The sequence below is a fragment of the Papilio machaon genome, chromosome 3 (genome assembly GCF_912999745.1).
Source record: "Papilio machaon chromosome 3, ilPapMach1.1, whole genome shotgun sequence".
NCBI classification, from domain to species: domain Eukaryota; kingdom Metazoa; phylum Arthropoda; class Insecta; order Lepidoptera; family Papilionidae; genus Papilio; species Papilio machaon.
Genome location: NC_059988.1, coordinates 5,926,573 through 5,953,117, shown reverse-complemented (window position 1 = coordinate 5,953,117; position 26,545 = coordinate 5,926,573). Strand labels below are relative to the sequence as shown.

Below are 26,545 nucleotides of genomic sequence, written 5' to 3'. Positions count from 1 at the left end.
TCACAATAAAATGAACATTTAGCATTTCATTTGCCTAATGCCATCGTACGATATCTATACTGTTAAATTCTAAGCATTCGAATCTATTCGATACAGCGCACAATCCTTGAGTAAATCCTTTCGTTCTTCTAAAACAATCAGATTACATTTAGAACACACTGTGCTTTCTTAAATCTCTTAAATCAACTGAAAATTGCTGTACTTCTTTTGTTACTTTAAAGTAGACATTTAAGATTTGATTTTAAATCCTCAAACTAAGTAAAATAAAATGAATTAAAGGTAAAACTATCAAATTACAATTGGAAATATTCAGAATACATTGCTCGTGGGACGAACAATCGAGAATCTAAAGTCAACATCAAAACGGTCATGGATACTGCTCAAGTGGAAATAAAAAACGAAAATTTGGTACAGATTGCGATAATGAAAAAATTGTATTTTTATTATAGTTATTAAAAACTTTAATAACTATAATTAAAAACTTTTTATTTATCAATAATAACCGTCAATGAAAACAACTATTAAACGTCGTCGTACGTTTGTAAGAAGTGCACGCGAAATTTTTTTTTTTTTTTTGTGACTGAGTAGTCACTGTTTGCCTTGAGGAGGCATTTACAGTTTCACCGGGCTTGAGGTGGCCGGGCGCAGATGGCGCTTAGCCTAAACCTCGTTTAAGAGTAACTAGGCTCGAGGGCTCCCTCAGGAGCCTCGGCTCGGGCTGTTACTTCGTTATTATTACCGGATTGGGAGGTCACCGAGCTCTTAGGTCGCTTCGGTGGACGCTCCATGGAGTGACTGGGCGCAAGGGCCCCCGAGAGGGGACCTCGGCTTGGGCTGTCACTCATTACGCGTTTAGCATTCCGATTCAAGGGTGCCCGAGAGGGCCGAACCTCGGCTTGATCGGTTGCTATTATCTGATTGCTATTATTAATACAGCTAACATTACTACCACTTCGGAAAGCGTTAGCGCTGGGAGAAGAAGTGGCGGAAGAAACTCCAGCAACGCTTCTACTATTAATAGGAGAAAACCTGCCTGCTATGAGGCCGTATCGCGAGAATGATTGTCGCAGCCGACATCGACTGCGGCGTGTGATCTGTTTGTGATGTTTGAGCTTAGCCTGGGCGATAGTAATTGCATCGTCTTGAAAGTCAAGAACGTGCCTAGGTCTACGATAATCCCGACGAAACTTACCGAGCGCGATTGGATTGTAGGTGGCGGCACCTACAACTAGCGGATTAGGATGACCGACGGCAGAGTCAAAATAACGACGAGACGCCAACTTCAGGTGTTGGGCAATGGTGGGCAAGTCCAAGTCTATATGGAGATCGCTGTTGCGCATGTACCACGGGGCTCCCGTGGCTCTACGCATGAATCTATTCTGAATCACCTGAAGTCGATGTATTTGTTTCGGGGCGATGTGCGCGAATACCGGACTAGCATATGTCATGACGGGACGAACTACTGATTTATAGAGTGTCACCTTGTTCCGAAGGGACATTTTACTCTTTCTATTAATCAACGCGGAAAGACGACCTAGGATGAAAGCCGCGCGGTTCCTGACCCGGGTCACATGAGCGGAGAAGTTAAGTTTAGAGTCTAATATGACACCTAAGTATTTAACTTGGTCTTCCCAAGGTATTGGGCTGTCCATGAGTTTAATGGACGGAAGAGCAGCCCCTTTCTGGCGTGAAAAGTAGAGCGCCGCGCTTTTGCTAGGATTAATTTCGATCCTCCATTTCCGAAACCAGGCACCTAACGTGTTGGCAGCGGTTTGGAGACGTCGACATATAGCTTCGGGTGAACGACCAGATGTGTATACGCAGGTGTCATCGGCGAATAGAGCAAGCTCTACACCGTGTACGCGGGGAATGTCGTTTGTGTATAAGGTAAATAGAACAGGCCCTAACACCGAACCTTGAGGCACCCCGGCTCGAACGGGGTGCAATTGTGAGCACACTCCCTCGACGCGGTAGCGGAACGTGCGATTACTTAGGAAGTCTCGTATTATGCATACGAGACGGTCGGGTACTCCGTACTCATATAGCTTGTATATAAGCCCGTTGTGCCATACTTTATCGAACGCTTTCGCTACGTCGAGGAGGTTTTTATTTATCTTATTTGAATCAGCTTATAAATTAAATAGGAAAATTTAGTCTGTGCGTGCGAACTGCGAATATTTGACAAAATGGCCGTCGGAGAAAGACGGTAGCGGCGTCATCGCGGCGGGAGCGCGGAATGTGGCCGCCCCGCCGCGCCGGGAATGAAATTTTAGATATGTACGCAAACTATTTGCCTAGTTTTCTTCACGAATCTTACCTAACACGGCTAATCATTTAACATTTTTACTGCAAAGTATTTAAAAAACTAAGAAGACAATAATAATAAAGTCAAGACTAGTTAATATCAAGATATGTAGAGTCAAATTCAAGGAATTTAAACTCTTCTCACTTAAGATATCGTTACCAGTCACCATAATATCTATAACTTAACACGTATATTGCTATGAAAATTTTGAGACCTAATTGTTTTAAGAGCATGTCACTGAAAAGGTTAGGAGATAAACGTCCTCGACTATTCCTAATTCGAATGCACACATAAGAGTTCCAACACGACGTAGCGTCATTATCATGCAGCTCTCATAGCGTAGGTAAATGTCGAATATGCAAATCTTGAGGTTGATGTCTCAACCGGCTCACCGCAAGAGCTGGGAATCTGTTGAAAGTTCACAATATTACGTCGGACTTGGACGGACTGCCGGCGTTAAGAAAGAACGATATGAATACGAAAAGAACAATTTGATTATTAGAATAATTGTTTTTATTAATATTTAAGTTATATAATATCTAATATTATTATTTAGCATCTAATAATTTAGTATTAAACAATAGATTTTTCATTCTACTTGTATCATATTATTTCAAGTACCAAAACTTGCAAATAAATATATAATATAGTACATTTATTAAAGCTACGTTAATTAAACTTTTTCTCATATCATTTTATTTGAGACTAAACAACTTGACGACAAAATTTTCCGAAAATGAATTACTTTTCCTCCAACTTATTGCCAACTTACAAATGCCATTTAATATTTCTGCCTGTCATATTTCACGTGTATTTGGATGATACGGAAGTAAGAATTGCTCAAAGGAAAGTAACTTTATATTGTAAAACTTCGCCCTCACCTCGTTTGACAGGGGCTTTGCTCCCCCGCTCTATATCTCGATATGAAATATCTTATTTTATACTTTTTACGTCAATCCACAGTCGTTTGTACGGAGAGAAATATTGGAACTCCCTCTTTATAATACTGATACGGGAAATCTTTTATTTAAAAGAAAAATAATACCATCAATTAAGGGTCGCTTTCATAAGTTATTAAAACTTGAAATCATTTGTTGCTATTTCATGACTTTAACATTATTGGCAACTTTAAATAAAAATACATTTAACCAACTCATGGTTAGTTTAAAACTGTTTAAATCAGTTTATTATTACAGAAGTTTATGGACGACAGTCATCATTCTACATCAGACGAGTCGTTATCCTATAAAAAAAGTTTATTGGTTATAAAACATGTACGAATGCCGGAATTAATTCAAGACAACTATAAAGTCCAATTCGAAAATTTAATCATAAAAATTATATGAACTTGTCTGACTGTTTTGCATTTTATTTGTTAAAATTATTGTGAATCAGAACGAATCCATTAAAAGAGCGAGCTCTTCAAGGTCAAAACATCCGTAAAGGCTCCAGCAGGTATCGAACTGGTCTTGGTATTTAATTTTATTTTATCACAAAACATAAAAGTGTTTTTGCACGATCAATGTTACTCTGGTCGAAATCGATTTTGGTGTAACGCAAATTTTAAGACACATTTTATTTAATTTAGAATAAATTCAAATTAATCTGCCACTCTCAGAATTTTGAAGTGCACTCCCTTAATGTTTTCTATTAGAAATCTATATCATGGTCTCTCTGACCAAAAGACTAGTATTCCCTTGAGTACTGGAAGTAATAAAAAAACATATACATCAAACATAAAAGCTTTTACTGTCTATATTTAAATTATTGCAACTAACAATATGATTAAAATAAAATTTATGTATGTAATTTCTATCTCAACCTATCTGTAATTAATTTAGTGATTTTGATATTAATGGGCTGTGATAATCACTTGATATCTAGTGGGTTTCAAAATAGCAGCGGCATAAATATCTGAGCATGTTTTTCGCACATGACTGACTTTTATATTTTCCGCTAACTGTATTCATATGTAGCATGTTTATAAAAAGGCGAATTCAAACAAATTGCGACGTGTTCATATCGAGTTTTTGAATAAAATCTATCTCATTTTAAAATTATACAAATATTAAAGTGAAGCCAAATATAAAATATAAACTAGGATCAACAAAAAAAAAATAGATGTATGATTAAACCAAGATTGCATGTGTCAACAACCTTTGGAGAGAGACTTTGTTCAGGTACACACAATTGTAAAAGAATATATTAACGCAATTTTTTTAAGACACGAAAATGGACGAATATGTTTTTGTATGAGTATTTTGACAATGAAAACTCACTAATGTAATGTAGCACGTACAAGCTGCGTGCTCTAATACACCAATTGACTTTCATAAATTAGCACCAGTCAAGCAACATGTTTAATTATTCCTTATGCCGACATACAACCTGTATTTTAAGTTGTTTTGATTTTCGTTCGTTCAAAGTTTTAATTATAATATTAAAAGTCACATAAAATCAGATAAATTTGCTACACTTTAAAACGTTCTAGCACATTCGTAAATTATTTGACAAAGAAATCCTTTCGGATATTAAACATTCTTAATTTTTTTTGTTACATAATAAAAAATGGGCAATACAGATATTAGGAGAATTTTTTTTTTTAAATTTTGAAACAAAAGATCTCAATATAATTAAATGTATAATACTAAGGAGATCTGATTTCTTTGAACTCTTTTGTTATCTATATCTTCTTAGTTTTACTCAATTTGCAACAACCTTACGAATCCTTTAAGAAAGATGTATAGGTAAGGAAACTGTAAGGTCTTATTAATGTGTGTAATTTTACATCCACAGTTCAGTTCTTACTGTCATGCAATCATCATCATCATCATCATCAGCTCACTATACGTCCCCACCGAGGGGCTCGGAGCCTACCCCAATTTAGGAGTGACTAGGCCATAGTCAACCACGCTGGCCAAGTGCGGGTTGGTTGACTTCACACATATCATTGAATTTCTTCTCAGATATATGCAGGTTGCATCACGATGTTTTCCTTCACCGTAAGAACGTCGGATAAATGTACATATGTAAATCGAAAATCGAAAAACACATTGGTACATGGCGGGATTCGAACCCAGGACCTGCAGATTGCAAGTCAAGTGCTTAAACCCCTGAGCCACCGACGCTCTCTCATGCAATCGCTCCATTAAAATTATTTTATTGTTCATATACAAACTAAAGGCTAATATACCATTGTATCATTTAAAGAATGCTTTTACGTTATTTTATCAAGGTTTTATTGAGTAATGTTAAAGCGCAAAAACAGGCAAACCATAATTAGACCAGAACAGTTTTCAACATAAAAAATGTCCAAATTGATAACAACAATATAACTTACTAAAATTTCGTGTATTTTGTAACTAAAAAATAAATGTATGTGTAAATTTTTCTAAATTGCGAATACGCATATACATACATAGAGTGTCTGTGTGCAATATAATGTCTGTCTGTCTGTCGGCAAGGGCATATTTGTTCCGGGTAATCTCCGGAACGGCTAGACCGATTTTGACGTCACTGACCGGAAAGTAGATGAATGAATGCAAGGCATTAACTTATATAGGAACGGTTAAAACACTCACGTATATATATCCGGTGTCGTCACCGACTAGTTTCGAGCCCTTCGGTGGCCCTTCATCAGGGTGAGTGGGACTGGTATTATTTTGCGGACGCGCCCGTCGCCACGTCAGTGAGCGACGACGGGGCGGGCCCCAGAAGGGCTCGGAACTAGTCGGTGACTATACCGGATATAATATATAGGTATACGTGACTGTTTTAGCCGTTCCTATATAAGTTAATGATAATGTCTCACGAAAGTTTGAATAATTGAATGCAAGGCATATTATAGGGCATTATTTTCTGCGCTGTTAGCGCGTGTTAGTGCCGTCCAAAGTTTACACTCTCTTTGGTACTCATATTTTTGAAAAGCCCTATATGTATTTTTACCGCGAATAAATAATATGAAATAATAAATTTATATTTTTAAATAGTCTAGATAATCATTTAGAAGTCCATTTCAGGACTTGGATTTTCCCAAAAATATGCCATCATTCTTGTTAAACAGATAAATAACGGAAGTATTAGTTGGATTTATTACATACTTGTTAATTAGTACATTTATAATAACTTAATAACTACTTCTTCGTCTAAGGAATGCAATAAAATTGATGACTATTTCATTGTTTGAACTAGTTGAATATTCCAATGTATACAGCAACTGCAACAGCGCAGCCGTCAGTCGACAAACTAGTTTAGGATCACGACCAAGTATGGTATGTGAGCGGAGTTGGCAAGGCGTGGTGCGCCGAGGTCGCCTGCTGCTATGAAATCGAAAGTATGCACCAATCAGCTCTCAGTGTTGGTACTGCTGACGCAAAAAAAGGTGAACTAGTTGTTATTGCGCGCATGATCAATGCGGAGATATAAAAAGCTAGTTATTGATAAATTCCATACAACTGTATATAGATTTAGGTTAGATAAATGGAAATAACTTGACAAAAGCCACAGAACACGAATGTTTTGTAGTTTACAAATCGACGTCAGAGATCTGTAAACTGCTCAAGATAAAATTAATTTATTGAACCTTTCTCAAATTCCTTTTCCAAGTATCCGAAAAAAAATCTTTATCACTGAAGGAAGAACAGGGTCGTGAGACTTGAATCATTAAAAGCCAGCCCGTCCTTTGCACAACGATTGAAGGATACGGTTTTTTTTTTAAATTTAATTTAATTCTTAATATCAGCTTTCTTTGTATTGATGCATTTATTATTTTAGTTGCTGTTTGACATACAACTACTTAAAAAATCTTTTATCTTGTTTCATGTACAAAGTTTTCACTTACCTCTATCTTGCTATCTAATAAATGGTTTCCACAGACTAACATCAAATCCATTCTGATTAACATATAAGGTCAAAATAAATGAGACCCCACTGCAGTATCAATTTTCTACTAATGAACTACGAATGCTTGCATAATATTATATTGATCAATGTTGTTTAGAAATCCTATCGCATTTTCATAACACTCATCGTGGGTTTCTAAGACCAAAATTCCACTTTAAAACATATTATCTTTGTTTTGTCAAATATAATGACAGGGATGACTATATGCTTTACATAGATTTTTCACTCATTTAGTAGCCTTGTCATAAATTTTTGCAGGAATTTTAAGTATTACATGTTTTTTAGTTCTTTTTGTGTTGTTGCATCGCTCATGTTAAGTTTCAACATAATTGCATCTATGTTTTTATTTAGTTTTTATATTCTCATCGCTCTTCCTTATTGCTGAATTCAAATACGTGAAGAATATGTAGTTAAATGCAATACTTGGTTGGTTCATATTTTTAGTCTTCAAAATATGTTTTTTCACAAGTTTCCAAAACTTTATAATAATCAGTACCAATTTAATTAGTTTCACTATGTTATAATGAATGGTCAAACTAACGAAATCTAAAGATATATAATATACTAAAAACGCATGAGGCAACCCGGGTCTGTGTTTAGAGCCACTTAATCAATTGCGAAACGTGACTACATTTTTTCTAGTAAAAACCAGTTTTCTGTTTTGTAGCTACATTATCACTGATTCACTTGTTCCTTTGTTGTCTATTGCATTCGAATATAGTATTTTGTTAAAGTGTCCATCCATATTAACAATAAAAAAGACTAATTGATAACCTGTTTTAAGAGCCGTTTTAAAAGCTAAAAGCAAAATAATATTTATTTAGGGGCTTATTTATCCGGCCTTAATGAAACTATTTAACCCTCAAAATTGCTGTAAACGTGAAAATTATAATAATTTTGTTACATAAGTAGCAAAATATGTTCTGATCGTTGGTTTCATCATATCGTCATCCATTTCATTACCTTTGACTATACACAGTTAATAATATGTTTTAAACGGAGATTTTGATTTCAGAAATAAGACAGTGTTTTTGTTATGCGACGCTAAGCCACCCTCTCGTTCCCCTTAACATATTTTTAGGTCAGGGACCTGGGGTGCGAGATGTATCATCTTTATTACTTTTTAATTTAAAACTATAAAATTTTCAGTTGAATACAATAAGGCCGTTTTTTCACCAACATTTCTGATATGTATAAACGAGAAGGAGATCAAGTGATATTTGTAAAGAATTCAACAAAGTATATTTCGCGCGTTATATTGTTGTTATAAACCGGTATTTTAATATCTTTTTTTTAACCCGGACGCGAGGATGATACGTGCCTGAGTAATCTGCCGACTTTAAGAATTTGCATAAGGATGAGCAATGTATTAAAGTAACAAAATGTTTTATCCACAATTTTAAATCGGGACGTTGGTGGGTTCAAAAATCTTTTATCTAACCTTTTAAATGCATTTGAAATTATAAAATTTCTTAAGCAAGATTAAAATGTATATTACTCGTATAAATCACGGTTCCATTAAGGTTTTGTTCTTTTTTTCTACGTTCTGCTTAATCTTACTTCTTGCTAATATTATAAATGCGAAAGTTTGTATATTTGTTATTAGTTATCTCTCGAACGGCTCAATGCATTTCATATAGAACATAGTTTGGAAGATCACATGTTTTTTTTTAATTCCGCGTGAATGGAGTCTCGGACAATAAATAGAAGAAAAAAGGGCAAAGAAGTAAAAGTAGTCGATGTCCAGTTTTATACGTTTCAATTCGTTTTAGTTTCCTATAATACCAGGGATTCCACGGACTGAATAAAATTTCTCATTTTAAATTCCTCTGATGTTGCAGACATCCATGAACGTCGATGATCACCTCCGTGTTCCCACCGTTAGTTTGCCCCCTTCTGTTATAAAAAATTGATTTCTTTATTAATTTCTCAAGACATATACGGGTATGACCGCCTAATGTGGTAGGCATTGAGAAGAGTCTATTTCCATCAGTGAATATAAGCTTTTAATTACGTACCACATTTTATTATTACATCTGAACGGAAACAAAGATGACAAAAACAGCGTCTCCGAAAATACTTTAATTCCGAGAACGGTACACGTACATCCGTATTATTTAAGGCTGTCAAAAGTACGTAGGAAGGCCGCAGCGAGTGAAAGTGTATATCAAGGATGGTGGGAGGGGTTGGGGGAGGAAAGGGGGAGACAAGGTTGGTAACCGGCTGCTCGGCCTCAAGCGTGCAAAACAAACTCGTTGAGTAATAAGTAATAGAAATTGCTCTTATAAACCTTATAGATGCTGTAGTAACGTGCTGTTATTACTACCACTAGACGTTGTTTAACTACCATAAAGTCTAGACTCAGAGTCTAGGTCACAGTTATTACCGTTTGAACTCTTTGTTTGATCTATCGTGTAATAAGAGAATTGATTAAAAGTTAACGAACATTTATTACCCGATCTTTTATATCTGAACTGCGTCAGTGAGCATTCATTTGTTTTTAAAAGGTCTTCTTTGTAATTCGGTTTACATAAAAGCTATTAAATTTTTACAAACTTTATCTGGTTCAGTTAGTGTAGCAGCTATTGTGTGATACAAAAATAACTACGAAATAGTTACACAATAGAAAAATTGCTTGTGGTCCGTTATTTATAACAATGATACAAAATACGGCACATTAATTAAGGATTGCGAATGTATTTGGTTTAAGTATTTAAACTGTAATTGTATTTGTAAGTCTAATCGTTGGTTTCTGAGACCAATATTCTTGTATAGGACAGATTGTTATCTCACTTTTCAATAATAATGAGAGTGATGACGATATATTTTATATAGGGATTTGGTTCTCAGAAACAAAAGATAAAAAGGATTCAAAAATTAATTCATTATAAAGTAAAACTATCCTTAAACAAAATTATCATTCTCAAAGCTTCATTCGAAAGAAGTTATTAACAATGTGAAATTAGTTTTAAGAGTAAACAATCAACCTTTAAATAGATTTGCGATAGTTTAACAACAATTTATCTGTTTTCATTCAATAAGCGATTTAATGCAATTTATATTACTAAAGGCGTAAGAATTTGTCTTCCGCTCCAATTATTTGTGGCGTTGTTAAGTAGAACGAAGAGATAGTGTGCTATATTAAATGATTTCATATTATGTTGCTAAGATTTACAATTTAATGGTCTGTGAAATTAAGTACATTGTTGTAATTGAAACAATTTTATTTCATGAAATATGTACAAATTTATTTAGTAATTACACAATCTTGAAATTGTAATTTTAGTATTAAATTTTATTTTCCAAGAAATAATTTTTTGGTATATCATAAACAATATGCAGATAGTGAAGATTCATTCAATTCTGAATTGCATGTTTGTTGTTATTTGTATACAGTCAAAATCTGTTATAACGACATCGAAGGGACTACTCATATTGAGTCGTAAAAACCGATAGTTGTAACAACCGGTGACAGGTATTAATAGGAAAGATATGTATATAACATTCAGCCAGGACCTTTGATTTTGGTCAATTTAACCGGTATGTTGTTCTAAACGATGTCGCCATAAACGGTTTTGACTGTATATATTTTTGAAATATTTTGTTTTTAATTATTTATTCATGACATTGTTAGTAAATTTATTCTATGATAATTTAAAAGCGGAGATTTTAATAATTTAATAACACTGAGCTAACGAATTCTTGAGAAGATCACGCCTCTAATGAGAAATATATTTCGAAAACCAACCGTATATCTACATATCTATGGTATACTAGTATTATTAAGAGGAAAGATTTCATTGTCTGCATTGAATATGCTACGAAACTACTGAACCGATTTGAAATTTTTTTTCACTGTTGTGAAGCTACACTATCCCCAGGTGACATAGACTATAGTTATTATTTGATTTTTTTTAATTCAGCACGGACAAAGTCGCGGGCAACTGCCAGTGTTTTATAGTTATCAGTCTATCAAGCATATTTTGATGATATCCTATTTTAATGAAAACATAATACAGTCAAAATCTGTTATAACGACATCGAAGGGACTACTCATATTGAGTCGTAAAAACCGATAGTTGTAACAACCGGTGACAGGTATTAATAGGAAAGATATGTATATAACATTCAGCCAGGACCTTTGATTTTAGTCAATTTAACCGGTATGTTGTTCTAAACGATGTCGCCATAAACGGTTTTGACTGTAATCTTAATAAATTGAAAATGTAATTTACATATTCAAATTTAAATAACGTATTTTTGTTAAAATATTTTGTAATTGATGGTCCCAAAGTTCAGAATTGATTTAAATTAAATAATATTCTTCAGAAATAAGTGACTAGAAACGCTATAAAGTTCTCTTACCACTATTATTTGTAATATTGACGAAAATTATCGTCTGTTTTAAGTCGTTTATGTCTTTTGTATGCTGCGTGACAACGTTACGATTACTATTTCATTTCGACCGTCCCTACGTAAACTGAAGTAACTAAAAAGTGCAATTTTTACAGGAGAGCGTATTACATTCAATCACGTGTATCTCGAGTTGTATTTATCACACAGTGATTAAATTTGGTAGTATATATTTTTTGTAATTTATTACTGGAAAAATAAAAAAATAACCTAAAAAAATCACAAAATGTTGATTTTACCAATTTTGTGTACGATGCCAATAACTTTGGTATTGTAAATTTGTATTTTATTCAATCTTGCAGACGACCTTCGAAGTTTGAGTCAATTTTATAAAGACATTAAAGTTATATCGAATTACAATCGATTCGAAATGCCAAATAATAAAATAACTTAATGTGTGAAGGTTCATGTAAGGCCGTTCGGCGCTAGCTATTTATGTCTTTTAGTCACGACAAATTGATCATTGATGAATCGTGCTGTGTTTACCACTGTTCATTTATAAAGTGTCAAATGGACCTTCGCATAGATATTAGTAATACCTTGATATTTGTGAGGTTCGGACTTCGAGGTTGGATAACTTTATCGTTATAAATATTCGTACAGTACATAATTCAGTCAACGAATAAACTACTAGGTCATTCATCAAGTCGAAATATAACTACTGCTTGTAAACCTCGCTTTTAATGGATGCATTTTAATATTTATGTATTTATCATATATATTTCAAACGTTATTAAATCTTAAAGCAATTTTATGGTATACCATTACTGTTAAGTTTAAAATTTTAAAACTTACGTTCCAAGTAATGAATAATATTGGAATATGACAAATGCTTTAAAAACTCTTATAGTTTAAAATACAAAAGTAGTCGGTAAACCTTGACATTAAAACCTGATTTAAATTAATCTATAATCATTTCGCAAATATTGTATGAAAATCTGCTCTCTGTCTCTCGCACCAATGCATTTTTAACAAAAGTTGTTGTGAGATTTTTTTATAAACACACTTGTTTGATATAACAACGGTTTTGAAAAGACTTATGCAATACAAACAGAAAGAAACTTAATTATCGTGCGGTCATTAAACTACCAGCTTTTGAATGGTTATCGAAATTGAATATTAATTTGTATGATGCAAAAGTATGGGCTTGCATATGACAATGTGCTGGCCGTGAGAATGTTTCATAACCACCACAATAGGGGCAATTTAAATCTGCCTCAGACACGCTTAGGCTTACGTTATTTACTTGTATGAGACCGTGCCGTTGTGCAATGTGCCTTGAACACCAATTAGCCGGGAAACTACTACGGTGGATTATAGTAAAAACTTTTTTTTACTTAGCTTTCTAGAAGTCATTATCTCAAGTTGTTTAGTACTTCCACTTTGAGAAAAACCCTTGGTACTTGTCCCCAATTTGCCCTCTTTACATGAATCATTGTTAACTTATATGTGCCCTTATATCTCCAAGTATTATCATGTGCATTAAAATATAATACAATAATCTTACTAATATTATAAATGCGAATGTGTAGATGGATGGATGGATGGATGTTTGTTTCAAGGTATCTCCGAAAAGGTTCAACGGACCTTGACGAAATTTGGTATTGATGTAGAACATAATCTGGAAGAACACATAGGCTACTTACTACGTTTTTTTTAATTCGATGCGGCCGTAGTTGCGGGCGATTAGCTAATATTGATATAGAAATTCAATCAGATCTTCTCAATACTACATACTAATATCTAAAGTAACGCGCATATTATGTTGTAACAATAAACAGCTTTCAATAATATAGGAAATGTTAATATAGCAATAGGTTAAGAATTATGATATGCACACAATATTGTGTGTTGTTAAAACATGTATCCGTCAATATTATAGTGCGCACGAGAAACTGTTCGTCGGTCCGTGACGCTTTCACACGGCAAGAGGCAAGTGCGGCGCGTTGCAGCCGTGTCTACTGTCGAGTGATACGTTTCACTACGTTTTGTATTCATCACCAATTGTAAAAAGGAATGCTGTGATTTGTGTTTGACGTCGCACTTAGTTCAATAATCTTTCGCAACTAAAAATCTTGCATTAAAATAAATCATTTAAAGTTTTAAAACCGTAAAAAAATGGAAGAAATGAACTCATAAAACACCGTGATGTGTACTCAGTGATGTTGGAAAGATTTTTCACATCAAATTGTATATTCAATGATTAAATCAAATAGATATAAAATTAATCAAAATCAGGTCGAGAGAACTAAAGAAAAAAAGGCGAGAGATCTACTTATGTGTAAAAAAATAGCCATTCAATTCATGAATAAACAATAGGCAGTGGTTTATCATTCGTTTGTTTACGTTTTATTTACAAATTATGTACGAAATATAAAAACAAATGCAGAGATAATAATAAGAATTACATGAACTATACATTAAGAAATGCTATAATTCCCCATTAATTATTAACAATATTCATTAAATCAATTTAAAAAATAAGTTTGGACTTCTGTAAATTAAATTCTAATTTTTGAATTTAGAAAATATAGGATAATAATAATAAAATTTACTTATTTTAAAAAGTGCGGATTTCAATTGTTTGTTTATGGATAACTATAAATTATTTAATAATACGATTTTCGAATAACATCTCTAATTCAATATATTAGCGATTGGTCTGCCTTTATTTAGCAATCACCTCACGTACGCCTCGCGTTAAATACTTTACCACTTATGTTGGCTTACTCGTTATAGCTTCAGAATTCTTATATGGAATCTTATCGATAATATCAAAATTCAGAAGCCGTACTGTGTACTTTCTTTATCCTTTATCGGTAAATCATTATAATACAAGGGACGATTGCTGTCGTATTTTTTCTATTACTCTAACATGCCAGTATTACTGTTAAAAAAGTCAAAGAAAAATTTATAATACGAACAAGTGTGTGATAACTAGCTGTCCGTGCGGCATTAAAAAAAAACTTAATAAATAGCCTATGTGTTCTTCCAGACTATGTTCTACAACCGTGCCAAATTTTATCAAGATCCGTTGAGCCGTTCTGGAGATACTTTTAAACAAACATCCACCCATCTAAACATTCGCATTTATAATATTAGTAAGATAAATACGAAATATGTTTATTTTCCTAAACAATTACGATAATTGTTATCTTAATTTTTCGAAGATAATTAATAGGACGATAATATGTAGCATTCTTTTGTCTTTGGAAACAAACAGTTAAACATATACATCTACACATATAATGCATAATTATGTTTAAGGAATGTAAATCTTGCTGTATTTAAATTACATCCTCTATTAGATGAATTACCGGAAAAGATACATAACAATATTACTATGAATGTATATGTATAATATACTATGAATATTATTATGAATAAAAACAATAACAATAATCGATATGTAAAAATAACCACTGTCATGGTTATTTTTACATATCGATTAAAGAATTTAAATGGAATAAATAAAGCTATTTTCGATTTACATATGTACATTTATCCGACGTTACCTACATATATCTGAGAAGAAATTCAAAGATATGTGTGAAGTCTACCAATCCGCACTGGGTCAGCGTTGACTATGGTCACCCCTAACCTGGGGAGTATAGTAAGCTGATGATGAAATTAAGCGATTCCCACAAACTTAATTATCACCAAATTTTTGGGGTCAATATTATTAACACCAAAATAAAAATCCTATTGGGAATTTTTCTGTAGCATAGTCATGTAAAATATAAGAGCCTCACATATAAAATGATTTTTATTTGTTTCAGATGTGAAACGGCAATCGGGCGATATTTCAAATGACCGTGCTTTGTACACGACAGCTATGACGTAGTGGAGGTATTGTATACAAGTTCAGTGACAAGTGAGAACATAAATGAAACGGTGAAATAAACAACAAAATGGGAAGACGACGCTGGAGGATTGTTACTATCGCAGCGTTCCTGCTTTTTATAATTAAGGATACACAATGTCAAGGTGAGTTGTAAATTAAGCTCACACTCATAGTCATTTATTGGTTACTTAATCAATCCATTAGGGAAGATATCTCTTACTTAATCTACATTCGGGGATTCCTTAAATGTCAAGTAAGTTTTTGGAATGATTTATGCTAAAGCTACTACGCCCTGCTATTTATATGCGACAATTGTCTCTGTTCAGCGAAAGGAAAACAGAAAATAGACAAAATAAAAGAATCAAAGTTTCTGTATGCATTAAATAAATGTAATGTTGAAAATAATATAAAATGTGTTGCGGCGGGCATCGTAGGCGGACAACCCCGCTGTCCTCGCCCACATGTGCCGACTAACTGGCGCTCTATTTATTATTCAGAGCCCAAGTTACGAACAGCGACCGCTTGTGTGATCGCCATCATGCTACTTTCACACTAGGACAGAGCAGTTTACAGTACAGTACTGCCACTATTTAAGCGCACATCGTCGGTACAGAAAAATGCTGTTTTAACAGTGCGCGAATAAAAGCACTATGCCTCATTGTTCTACCCTCGTGTGAATCTTCCATTAGGGCTTATTCACATGCCACCTGCGTATATTCACACTTTACCTTATCTACTTTCGCAAAAATATTCCATACTTAGCACTAGGACTTATTCAAAAGTCATATCTACGGCAGTTTTTGAGAAAAAATTACGTCACTTATTTGAAATATGTTCCTGTCGTGATTCGAATGCAAGGCACGTCTTAAAAATACTTTACTAGTTGTTGCCCGCAACTGTGTCCGCCTGGAATTAATTAAAAAAAAACTTAATTAGTAGCTTATATGTTCCTTCAGACTATCTATGTTCTACATCTCCGAAATTTTATCGAGATCCGTTGAGCCGTTCTGTCCTTGATGCCTTATAACAAACATCCATTCATCCATCCTTCGCATACCATACAAACACTCGCATTTATATTAATAGTAAGATATCTAATTTATTCTAAAGTGCTGTTAATTTGTATTTGTATTGATTTTCACCATTGCAAACCAAAATGGTTACCTTGTACAAACATTACTTGACACTTGTCAATGCTATCAAGCTGTTAAGTAGCTAATGTTTTATAACATTTCAAAGGCGACATCTTAATAATACTAAAATCGACAACTTAGTATTAATACGTAAATTGAAATAAAACTTGAAGGGCCGAATTAATCATCATCATCAGCTCACTATACGTCCCCACCGAGGGGCTCGGAGCCTACCCCAATTTAGGAGTGACTAGGCCATAGTCAACCACGCTGGCCAAGTGCGGGTTGGTTGACTTCACACATATCATTGAATTTCTTCTCAGATATGTGCAGGTTGCATCACGATGTTTTCCTTCACCGTAAGAACGTCGGATAAATGTACATATGTAAATCGAAAATCGAAAAACACATTGGTACATGGCGGGATTCGAACCCAGGACCTGCAGATTGCAAGTCAAGTGCTTAACCCCTGAGCCACCGACGCTCTTAATTACCCAATTAATCACCCAATCAATATTATATATAAAATTACTATTTTATAAATATAACAATGACCAAATTTATTCAGGCCTTCAAGTTATAAATAAAAGAAAATGTAATATTATTTATTTTACAAAACAAAAACTCATATGCGAGTTTCAACTAGATAACCTATAATAATAGATATTGCATTCAAATTCCATATGCGTTTAACTTATATATACTGTTTGCACATAACAATGTTGTACATGACTAAGTCATATGTATTATTCCCAGTGATTAAATTGCATCGGGTAAGGATTATTCACCAAGATAATTAGATAGTAAGCTGTTTTCATCTTTTAAGGACATGGTTCTTACCCGACCGGAGTTGTAGGAAAGACTTTGTTCTACTAGGAAGCTGCGAATATGCCGATTCCGTGTTATTTATTGTACTAGCTAAAGTAAAGAATACCACTAAATCTGCTATTTAACTTTTATTCTGTAAGTTTCTCTGATAATTGGAATCTATATACGGACGAACGAAAAAATAACATGAACATTTTATTGCTATGGGAAAAACTGTAAGGTCGATTATCAATATGTTTCTTTTAAATCAAAATTTACATAAACCGTTTTTATACATACGTGTTATTTTAACTCATTTATGAAGTTCAGAAACATTTCAAACTTATTATCACGAACACTATTGTTATTACTAAATACTAGCAGCTCAATGTGTATGTTCCTTAACATTAAGTACGTGGTATATTTATTGCGGGCTATGTTTCAAGTAAGCATAAATTGTAAGTCGTCGCCGCAAAAGTTACATTCGAATGTTTCTGAGGTAATAATTTAAGTAAACTTTTGTCGCGCAGAGTTTTAAACATCAGAGACTAAACAGAATATAATATTTAGGTAGGCGTTACAGTCATTTCTTTACTATCGTTATTTTAGTCATATTTACTAATGTAAATAATGAGTAATGTAATCATTACTTACATAAAAAATGCCACTGTTTGACCCAAAGGTGCCTCATGCGTTCAAACATAATAAAATAGAATAAACAGAAAAACTATAAGATCAAGTTCAACAAACTATATTTTAAAACATGTACATAGGTTTTCCCCTAATCGTAACTTACTATGAGGTGACTCACTAAGTTTTCAAGGCTGAATTTTTCTGAATCATTAAAATATCCGTTGGTTTTTACATCTTATTGTAAAAATACTCGTCTGCTTATATCGTTATGTACATAACTCACGCTTGTAGCCCAGAGGGGTATGCAGAGATCACGGACCTCTACTTGGTGTGGCCAAATGAACCTCCGCAATCCACTTGTCGCCATTTCTAGAGACTGAACGTGACGGGTGGCGCCGCGTCGCCGTCGCCGTTTATGTTGTTATGATGTGAAATAAATTATGAAATTTCAACTGTACTAAGAATCTAAGATGGTCAACACGGAATTACGGAATGTGTACGGAAACTGACGGAGAAAACTAACCTCCATAGCTTAACTTAGCAGCAATAATGTAAAGGATCTAGTTGTTTGAATCTGTCAATAGTAATTTATCTCAAGGGCTACCGCCGGAAGTTAAGATTTACTTGAGCTGTAACCTTAGTTTGCTTACCGGATTAGAGAATCTATATTTTATAAATATTTCAATTGATCTGATAAAGTTCTGATGTAACATATGCAAAATGCAATATGTACAGTCAGGTCCCTTAGCGGTGTTCCACTTACAAAAAAGTACACTAAAATTGTTTTGTTCTTTGCAACGAAACAAATCCCGCCCCTTCTTACAAAATAACCAATTAGGCAGCAGAGTGTTGCGCAAACGATGACCAACCTTTTTAACTACAGACATTTAAAAGCTGCGTCTTAAACGTTCAAACGACTATCGCTTTAAAGTTGAAACACCGCCAGATTCCCCTATATTACAATATTAATTTACAATTAAATGTTAATAATCCTAAAATATTTTTGTAACATTTCCGTTGTAAAAAATAATTTCAGTCCACGAAGTTAAAGTTTATGATTAGAAGTTTAGCTAAATCAAGATATTCTTCAAATAAAATGTCGCAAGTCCAATATGCGTCAAACACTTCTCTCCCAAGATTATTGATTTTCTATTAAGTTCAGCAACGCCCCCATTTAAGCTTGAAGGATAATCGCACCGCACTTAATTAGGAATATGAACCGCAAGAATGTAATTCCCTTGACTTTATTTCCCCATTAAATACTGTCAGATTTTACTACAGCTTGGTAATAATTTTTTTATTATGTAATAGATATAATTCAGCCATAACTAAGATAAGCACAGGATTGAACTTTAGCGTAAATTATCGAACATATATAAATATTTTACTGTACATAAAGTTGCGAGTAAAAGATAGTCATATTTAGATTTTTTCCGTTCACAAATTTTTGTCTTTCTCTTGTATTCGCATATCGTAAATGGGTATTAAGTAACAGACTTTGTAAATTACGGTAATTACACCATCTTAACAAATACGTTGTCATTGTTCCACTTTAAATACGACCATGTTATGGTTAGTAATTTTGTAAATTAATTACATTTACAATACGTATAATGAAAGACTCATTAGACTACATTCAGTCGGACAACCAACGCTGACGAAAAAAAAATGTCGACATTTCAGCAAACGCTAATCGCGCTTCGTAATTGATGTTACATGAATTATATTTAAAAACAAACTTTACTTTAATTGTAATTTTATATTTATCAAACTAATAAAAATTAAAATCATTAAAATTTTTACGACTTTGAAGTAAATGTAGGTAACAGGAAAACAGAGTCTGTGGGATGTTCGACATCACTTACAATCGTAAAATCTATCAAATTTATTAATACGGACATTTTTGTTCTTTACAGATGAAAACGACTACTATTACACACCAGTAGAGAGAAGTTTTGCTCAAGTTCAACCGTCTCTATTTCCGAATACAAGACCTTCGTCATTTTTTGACCATGGTGATAGTTTTAAAGTTTCACCTGCTGCTCATCAATCTTTATTTAACAATGGGCGTTTACCTAGTCCTGGATATAATCAAAATCCATCACCTTTCCAACTACCTAGTGGAAGAAGTCAATCAGGCGCTCAGTACTATATCAATCAACCAGAGATTAGTAACTCTCAGCGCCAGAGGTTTAGGCCATCACTACCGTTTAACTATCAGGTCGTACATCCAGCATCAACAAAGAAACCAGACCTTCAGCAAATACATTCTGTAGCTTATCAAAATGACCCCACAAAGCAAGAGACCTTTTTAGGTCAGATAACAATAAACAATCCTGATATTGATTTCTTACAAAATAATAGATTTAAAACTCTACCTTTCGATAGCAATAGCTTAAGAAGCAATGGTCAAAGTGGTCATATCCCACGGGAAGAAGATATTGAAAACGACAACACCGACCTCTTTGATCAACATAGAGTAACAACATACAATCCAAACAGTTTTATACCTAAAAATAAATTAAATGTCAATCCAAATAATTCACGATTTTCGCATTTCAACACCCCTGTATCGTCTAGTAAAGGAAGTATAACCGACATAGAAATTAACAAATATCTTGTAAGAAATCAATCCAAGGGAATTAAGAATATTCCACAACACGATGCTTCTTCGACAGAATACAAATCACTTTTAGATATAGAGCCATTACTGGAAGATGATATTAGTGATGTTAGTTCGTTTAGAGAGCTGTTGAAAAATAATCAAAAATCATTCGATGTCCAAGTGATTACGGCTAAAAACGAAACTGATGTAGATGATAGCAAAGCAGACGCAAGTTTTATGAGTCCTGATAATACGGTAAAAGATATTTTGAAATCACCTCTTTTAGATAAAAATGCTAACATAAAATCTGGATCTGCTACCACTCCTAAATCTTTAAGTGCCGATCTTAATAATGGTGATGATAGCGAAGAATTAGATGGCAAAGAAGAATATTATGAATATTATGAAGAGTCAGAGAATACTGAAATAAAACCCACCACAACCACAAAACCTATAGAGCATGTAACTGACATATACGATGAATATGATGCTACTGAAGCAGATCCTGATAAATATAACGAAGACGAACAAGAAAAAGTCGTTGATGAAGTAACGACTAATGTTACAAACACTTTTGATGTTCTTGTAATGAAAGCAAATAATACAATGGTGAAGGACGACAATTTTAAAGAATTTGTCGATACAACTGTTATTGATCAATTGGACCCAGAAACCAACAACTCCACTGCTCCAAATATTAAAGTATATTCTAGTGAAGAAATATCATCCATAGAAACACCATCTATTTTAGGACAAGAAGTGGTTTCTGTAGTAACAACAAAAAGTGTGGTTAATGGAACCATATCGATCCCCGATGTGACTGTAACTCCAAGTTCAGCAAGATCTTCAGAAATGACACCGCTTGATAACTCAAACGACGATCTTCCTCCAGTTACCACGGAAAATTGGATAGTTGTTGCATCGGTGCAAACTAGTCGTAGTGTTTCAGGGGCTCGCTTTTTGCCTTTCCCTACTGTAGAACAAGAAGAAAAAAAACAAGTTCTTACGGATGAAAAAGACGATGAAGAAGGCATAACTAGCACTAATGCTCAAGAACAAAGCGGCATCGTTAATAGTTCATCATCTACCGAAAACATAAACGATAAATTAGATAGCATTCAATCCGAATTATCGAGCAGTGTGTTATCGGGAAATTTAAATAGCGACAACAAAAATATTGAATTAATAACAGAATCAACGACAGCGCAAGTAAACACGACTGTGAGAAGTACAATGTCTCCAACAACACCAACGTTACCTAATGTATTTACATTAAAAAGTACACAAGTTTCCTCTATAACCGAAAGATCATCTCCTGATCCGTTGCCGGTGATGATTAAGAAATTTACACCACGCATGACATCGTCTACTACTCCAAAACCTAGGAAGAAACCATCTTTAGTTACAATAATGGACGAGATTGCTGGATTTTTACCTCCTGGCTATAAACCAAAACTGTCATTTAAAGATAAACGAACAAGTACTACTACGACCACCACTACAACAACTACAACAACGACAACTACTACTGCTTTGCCGATTACTTTACCTACATTGAAAATCCCCATTATAAATGGAACTCAAGGAAGATCGTCTGGGATAAATGCTAAAAATAAAGTTATAATACTCGATGATAAATCTTTACTACCCAAAGAATACCGACCAAAAGAAAACAAGCCCCAAGATGATTTATTGAATAAGCTTAAAAAAGATGATATAAGTAAGTTCCTACCACCGGGTTACAAACCCCTGGTTTCAGAAGAAACACAATCGAAACAACCAGAAATATTAAACAAAGTCGAGAAAGTAGACATATCTGCTTTCTTGCCTAAAGGATTTACTTTAAACAATACATCTACAGCCTCCACTACTGAAATGTCTAAACCGAGCGTTAAAATACCTGCTAATGCTGTTCCTGTAGACCTATCTGCACTTTTGCCACCAAATTATAAATTGAATAAAACTGAAAGTGTTAAAAGCGAGGACTTGTTAAGTAAAATTAAAATTGCTGACATATCTAACTTGTTGCCACCCGGATTTAAACCGAACGTCACTGAAGAGTCCACTCAACCTAGTACGAGTAGTACTAGTACTAAGCCAACAGGTAGCATAAAACTAGTTTTCCCTTCAAGACCAGGTGGAAAATCAGTAAGAAAAACTACTCCAAAATCAACTTTAGAAATGGGACCAAGTGCAGTCACACCAAAGATTCAAAAAGGCTGGCCTACTAGGTAATAATGCATACATTTAGCTTGTTTTTAACAGTATTTTTTTTAATAATACAATTCTATCAAGAAACAAAATAAACTACTTAGCATAGACTCTAGCGAGGAATTCATACGTCGCCGTCTTTGCAGAGTCATTTCGTACATTAAATTAATTTGTAGCTAAAGGTGAAATACAGTAACTTTTACAAATTTACCATTACATATATTACTTAGAACAATAAATGTTGCTTTCAGGGCTTCCACCGAATTTACTGGCTGGCCATCACCGTCTACCACGCCATTTTCAATAGAAAAACTTTTAGAAGCACAAAGAAATGCGACTGCCACGACTCCGTTTAGTATTAACACCGAAGCATCTACGACTAGAAGAACGACCACAACAACGACGACGACTGTAGCGCCCCCGCCGCCGACTACGCCTGGTGTTTGTCGACACGAATGTGATATAGCAGCTACTATCAAAATTGTTGCAGGTAACATAGATTTTATATTATTTTCAACATACTGGCCATCTATTGCAAAAAAAACTTAAAGAGTAATCCAAAAAGTTGAAAAAAAAACAAACTGCTATAATATACTGTTCGTAAGAAACGGGATTTTGTTGAGAAACGGGAAACTGTTTGAACAGCATATTAGTAAAAACCACGAAAGTTATAAACTGCCATAAATCTAAAATCTTTGCAATAATTTACTTATTACTTTAATATAAATAATATAAATCTTAGGTGCAAAATGGGTTCCCGAACTATTAGACCACCACACAGAAGAATGGCAAAAGTTGGCGAAGGAAGTTAAAGAAGAGGTAATTATTTTTAACATAATGATTTAGAACAACCCAAATTCTCAAATCATAAGTTGCAAGTTGTAACTGCTGATTATTATTATATAGAGAAATATAATTTTCTCAGATTGTTTTAATACAATTTTATTGTTCTTTTTTGCAGTTAAATTCGGTTTACGGAAAATCAGACTTGTTGAGAAAATGGTACAAAGATATTCGCATAGACGGTTTTACACCAGGATCTATCTTGGTAGATTATTTCATAGAATTAAATGATGTTGAAGACAGAGTTGACACATTGCAGTTAAAGAGATTATTCCATAAAACCCTTAACCAAGCTAAGCCGGGGTCTGTAGTTGAAGAACAAATAACAGATGTAGATTTTGATCCTGATGTAATGCTAGGCGACCAACCCGAGGAGGATAGAATGAGAAAGAGCAACGAAAAAATGACTAAAACAATAGATAAATCAGTTGGAAAATTGGAAATGGGAAAATTTGTAATGGATCCAGCTTATACAGAATTCATTGGTAATTTGTATTTATTATTCTCATTACACGTTTTGTGTTACATATGCTTATGAAACTATACAAAATTTCACGTATGATTTATTGCAGTATTGCCAAAACGTGAAGACCCAACTATAGTGGAACCTGAAGATGAGGCATTCCTCCCACAATGGGGTATTGCAGTAATTGTTATTGCCATGGCTTCACTTCTCTTCGTTGTCATATTTGGTGTTACCGTCGTAAGTTCCATCTTTTTTTTCGTATACAAAAAGTAAGGAAACAATTTATTGAACCGTGTATAATAATTTCATAATTTTTGCAGCTCGTTAATCGCCAAAAAAGCGCTAAAGCAAAACAACCAATACCCTTAAGCGAGGATATGCTTCGGGAACTAGACAAAAGTCATATGGGCGGATTCGAAGATACACATCAAATGAAAGAACGGGATCTGCCCTCATACCCTCCATCGGGAAAGGTAAGCTACTTGAAGTGGTTTAATTTATTTTTTTCGGTATTTAACTAATTTATTTTTTTATTTTTACAGAGAATGTCAACAGCGTTTATTGAACAGCTCGCATATCAAAATCCTGGTGACTCTTGGAGATCAGAATGGACGCCGCAGCTGCACAAGTATATGCAACACTACACTCCTGACTCTGGACGTGGGTCACAGACTTATGGAGTATCTGGAAATGGCTATGGGTCAGTATAATTAAGTAATTTTGATTTTTTCGTTCATTTGCCTACTAGACAATAGTTTGCCCTCCTTCTTTCCTGAAATTCAGTATTTCAAAAAAAGTCCACATTTACATCAAAAACTCTGGTGCATGAGTAAATTCTTCTATCCTCATAACCAGGTGCTCTTTCATTTGTATTCCTTGGTTTAAAAATATGATTAATCAAATTTATAATTTTTGTCAGATACGGGGGCTCTCAACTTTACGGTCAGAACGGTGGAGGATCGCAGGTATACGGGTACACCGGCGAGTATCCACGCTCGCACTACTCGCGCCGTCGTTCCGACTACGATAACAACTTCTAGAAACATCTAGATATCTCTCGAATACTCACTATCTTAGACTTGACACTCTTGACAATACCACCCCTTCGATTTTCAAGTGTAGGGCTTAGTGAAACGATTAGATCAGACCATATCTTCTAGAATCATGTGTTGATTAGCTACCGCACACCAGGTTGTGAGATGAAAATTTATGACGATTTTATCGATGATAATCTTGTCGCTACGACATCAGAATTTATTCGATTTCTACATTTTAAGTAGATTTACGATTTTACATAGTTTATATATATATTTTGAGTAGGTTTTAGTCCGGCCTATTAAGGACTGCGTATAGTGCCAATCGTAAAAATTATCTTGCTTTTGACATCTTTACAAATGTAAATCACTTTTTCGGCTTATTTTGAACTATTGGTCGGTAATCGATGTTCCCTTGTGATAGTGAATTTGAATTAATTAGTAACGAATTGAGTATTACAAAGAGCCAATTTTAATGTTTATGACTATGTTATAAATTATTATTATTCGTCATAATTATAATATATACGACTGATTGCGCGAGTAAATAAATTATTTTAAATACTCACCCGTGTTGCATGATATTTGCGGTGAGGCTATTGTATTTCTGTAGATATTTCTCTGCATACCTATATTTGCTCAGAACCAGTAGAATTGTTAGACGGCGGTGTGTGAATGTGTGCATGAAATGCGTAATTGTGCCAAATATTAAAGCATAGATGTGTGTAAATAAGAGAAAAATCGTACATTCGTTTGGTGTTTACAATATAATTAAATTATTTTGAGTGACTTACTGCCAATATTGTGTCACTCAAGATCAATTTGGACTTCGCTATATCGTAGGGAGTTACTACAAACTGTATTTGTATCCTCACGTACTATACACCAAACAGCGCAAGTTGAAAATTATATTTGTGTGTTGAATGAAACTACTATATTAAGAATTGTTTTATGAAATATCGTCAATTTAAACTAGTATTAATAAGAAGCGAAAGATACATAATATATACTAATGTTCGACTTATTTGATTTATTTTGAAAACTAGACGAAGACAATGTTATTCTTAGTAAGGAATTATTTCATTTTAAATGTATACTTTGTATTTTGGTGGTATAATTCTATTATCAAATGGTTATGTATCTACCAACTAATATAGTTTTAAACATGAATTCATAATTCTTGTATATACAATTTTTGTACATGTAGATCTATAATTTAATTGTAATCATAATTGACAAATAAATCATTAAGATCCCTAATATAGATTACAGTATATGCATAACTTGTTGTCTTTCATTTTCTTTCATCTACCTTATCCCTTGAACCTCTTAGTATTATTTGAACGGTT

At 33.9% G+C, this 26,545-nt stretch overlaps 1 protein-coding gene across 1 annotated transcript in view; it reads left to right on the top strand.

The window, feature by feature from the left end:
- The window catches only part of LOC106720455, a 32,207-nt gene extending 5,963 nt beyond the window's left edge, over positions 1–26,244 (top strand). The window contains exons 2-10 of the mRNA XM_014515167.2: positions 15,400–15,607; positions 19,954–22,873; positions 23,105–23,343; positions 23,596–23,672; positions 23,815–24,181; positions 24,269–24,399; positions 24,483–24,635; positions 24,705–24,862; positions 25,082–26,244. Coding sequence (XP_014370653.2) covers positions 15,532–15,607; positions 19,954–22,873; positions 23,105–23,343; positions 23,596–23,672; positions 23,815–24,181; positions 24,269–24,399; positions 24,483–24,635; positions 24,705–24,862; positions 25,082–25,202 — 4,242 coding nt within the window. The 5' untranslated portion in view covers positions 15,400–15,531 and the 3' untranslated portion in view covers positions 25,203–26,244. The remainder of the gene's footprint in view (positions 1–15,399; positions 15,608–19,953; positions 22,874–23,104; positions 23,344–23,595; positions 23,673–23,814; positions 24,182–24,268; positions 24,400–24,482; positions 24,636–24,704; positions 24,863–25,081) is intronic.
- Positions 26,245–26,545: the final 301 nt, after the last annotated feature.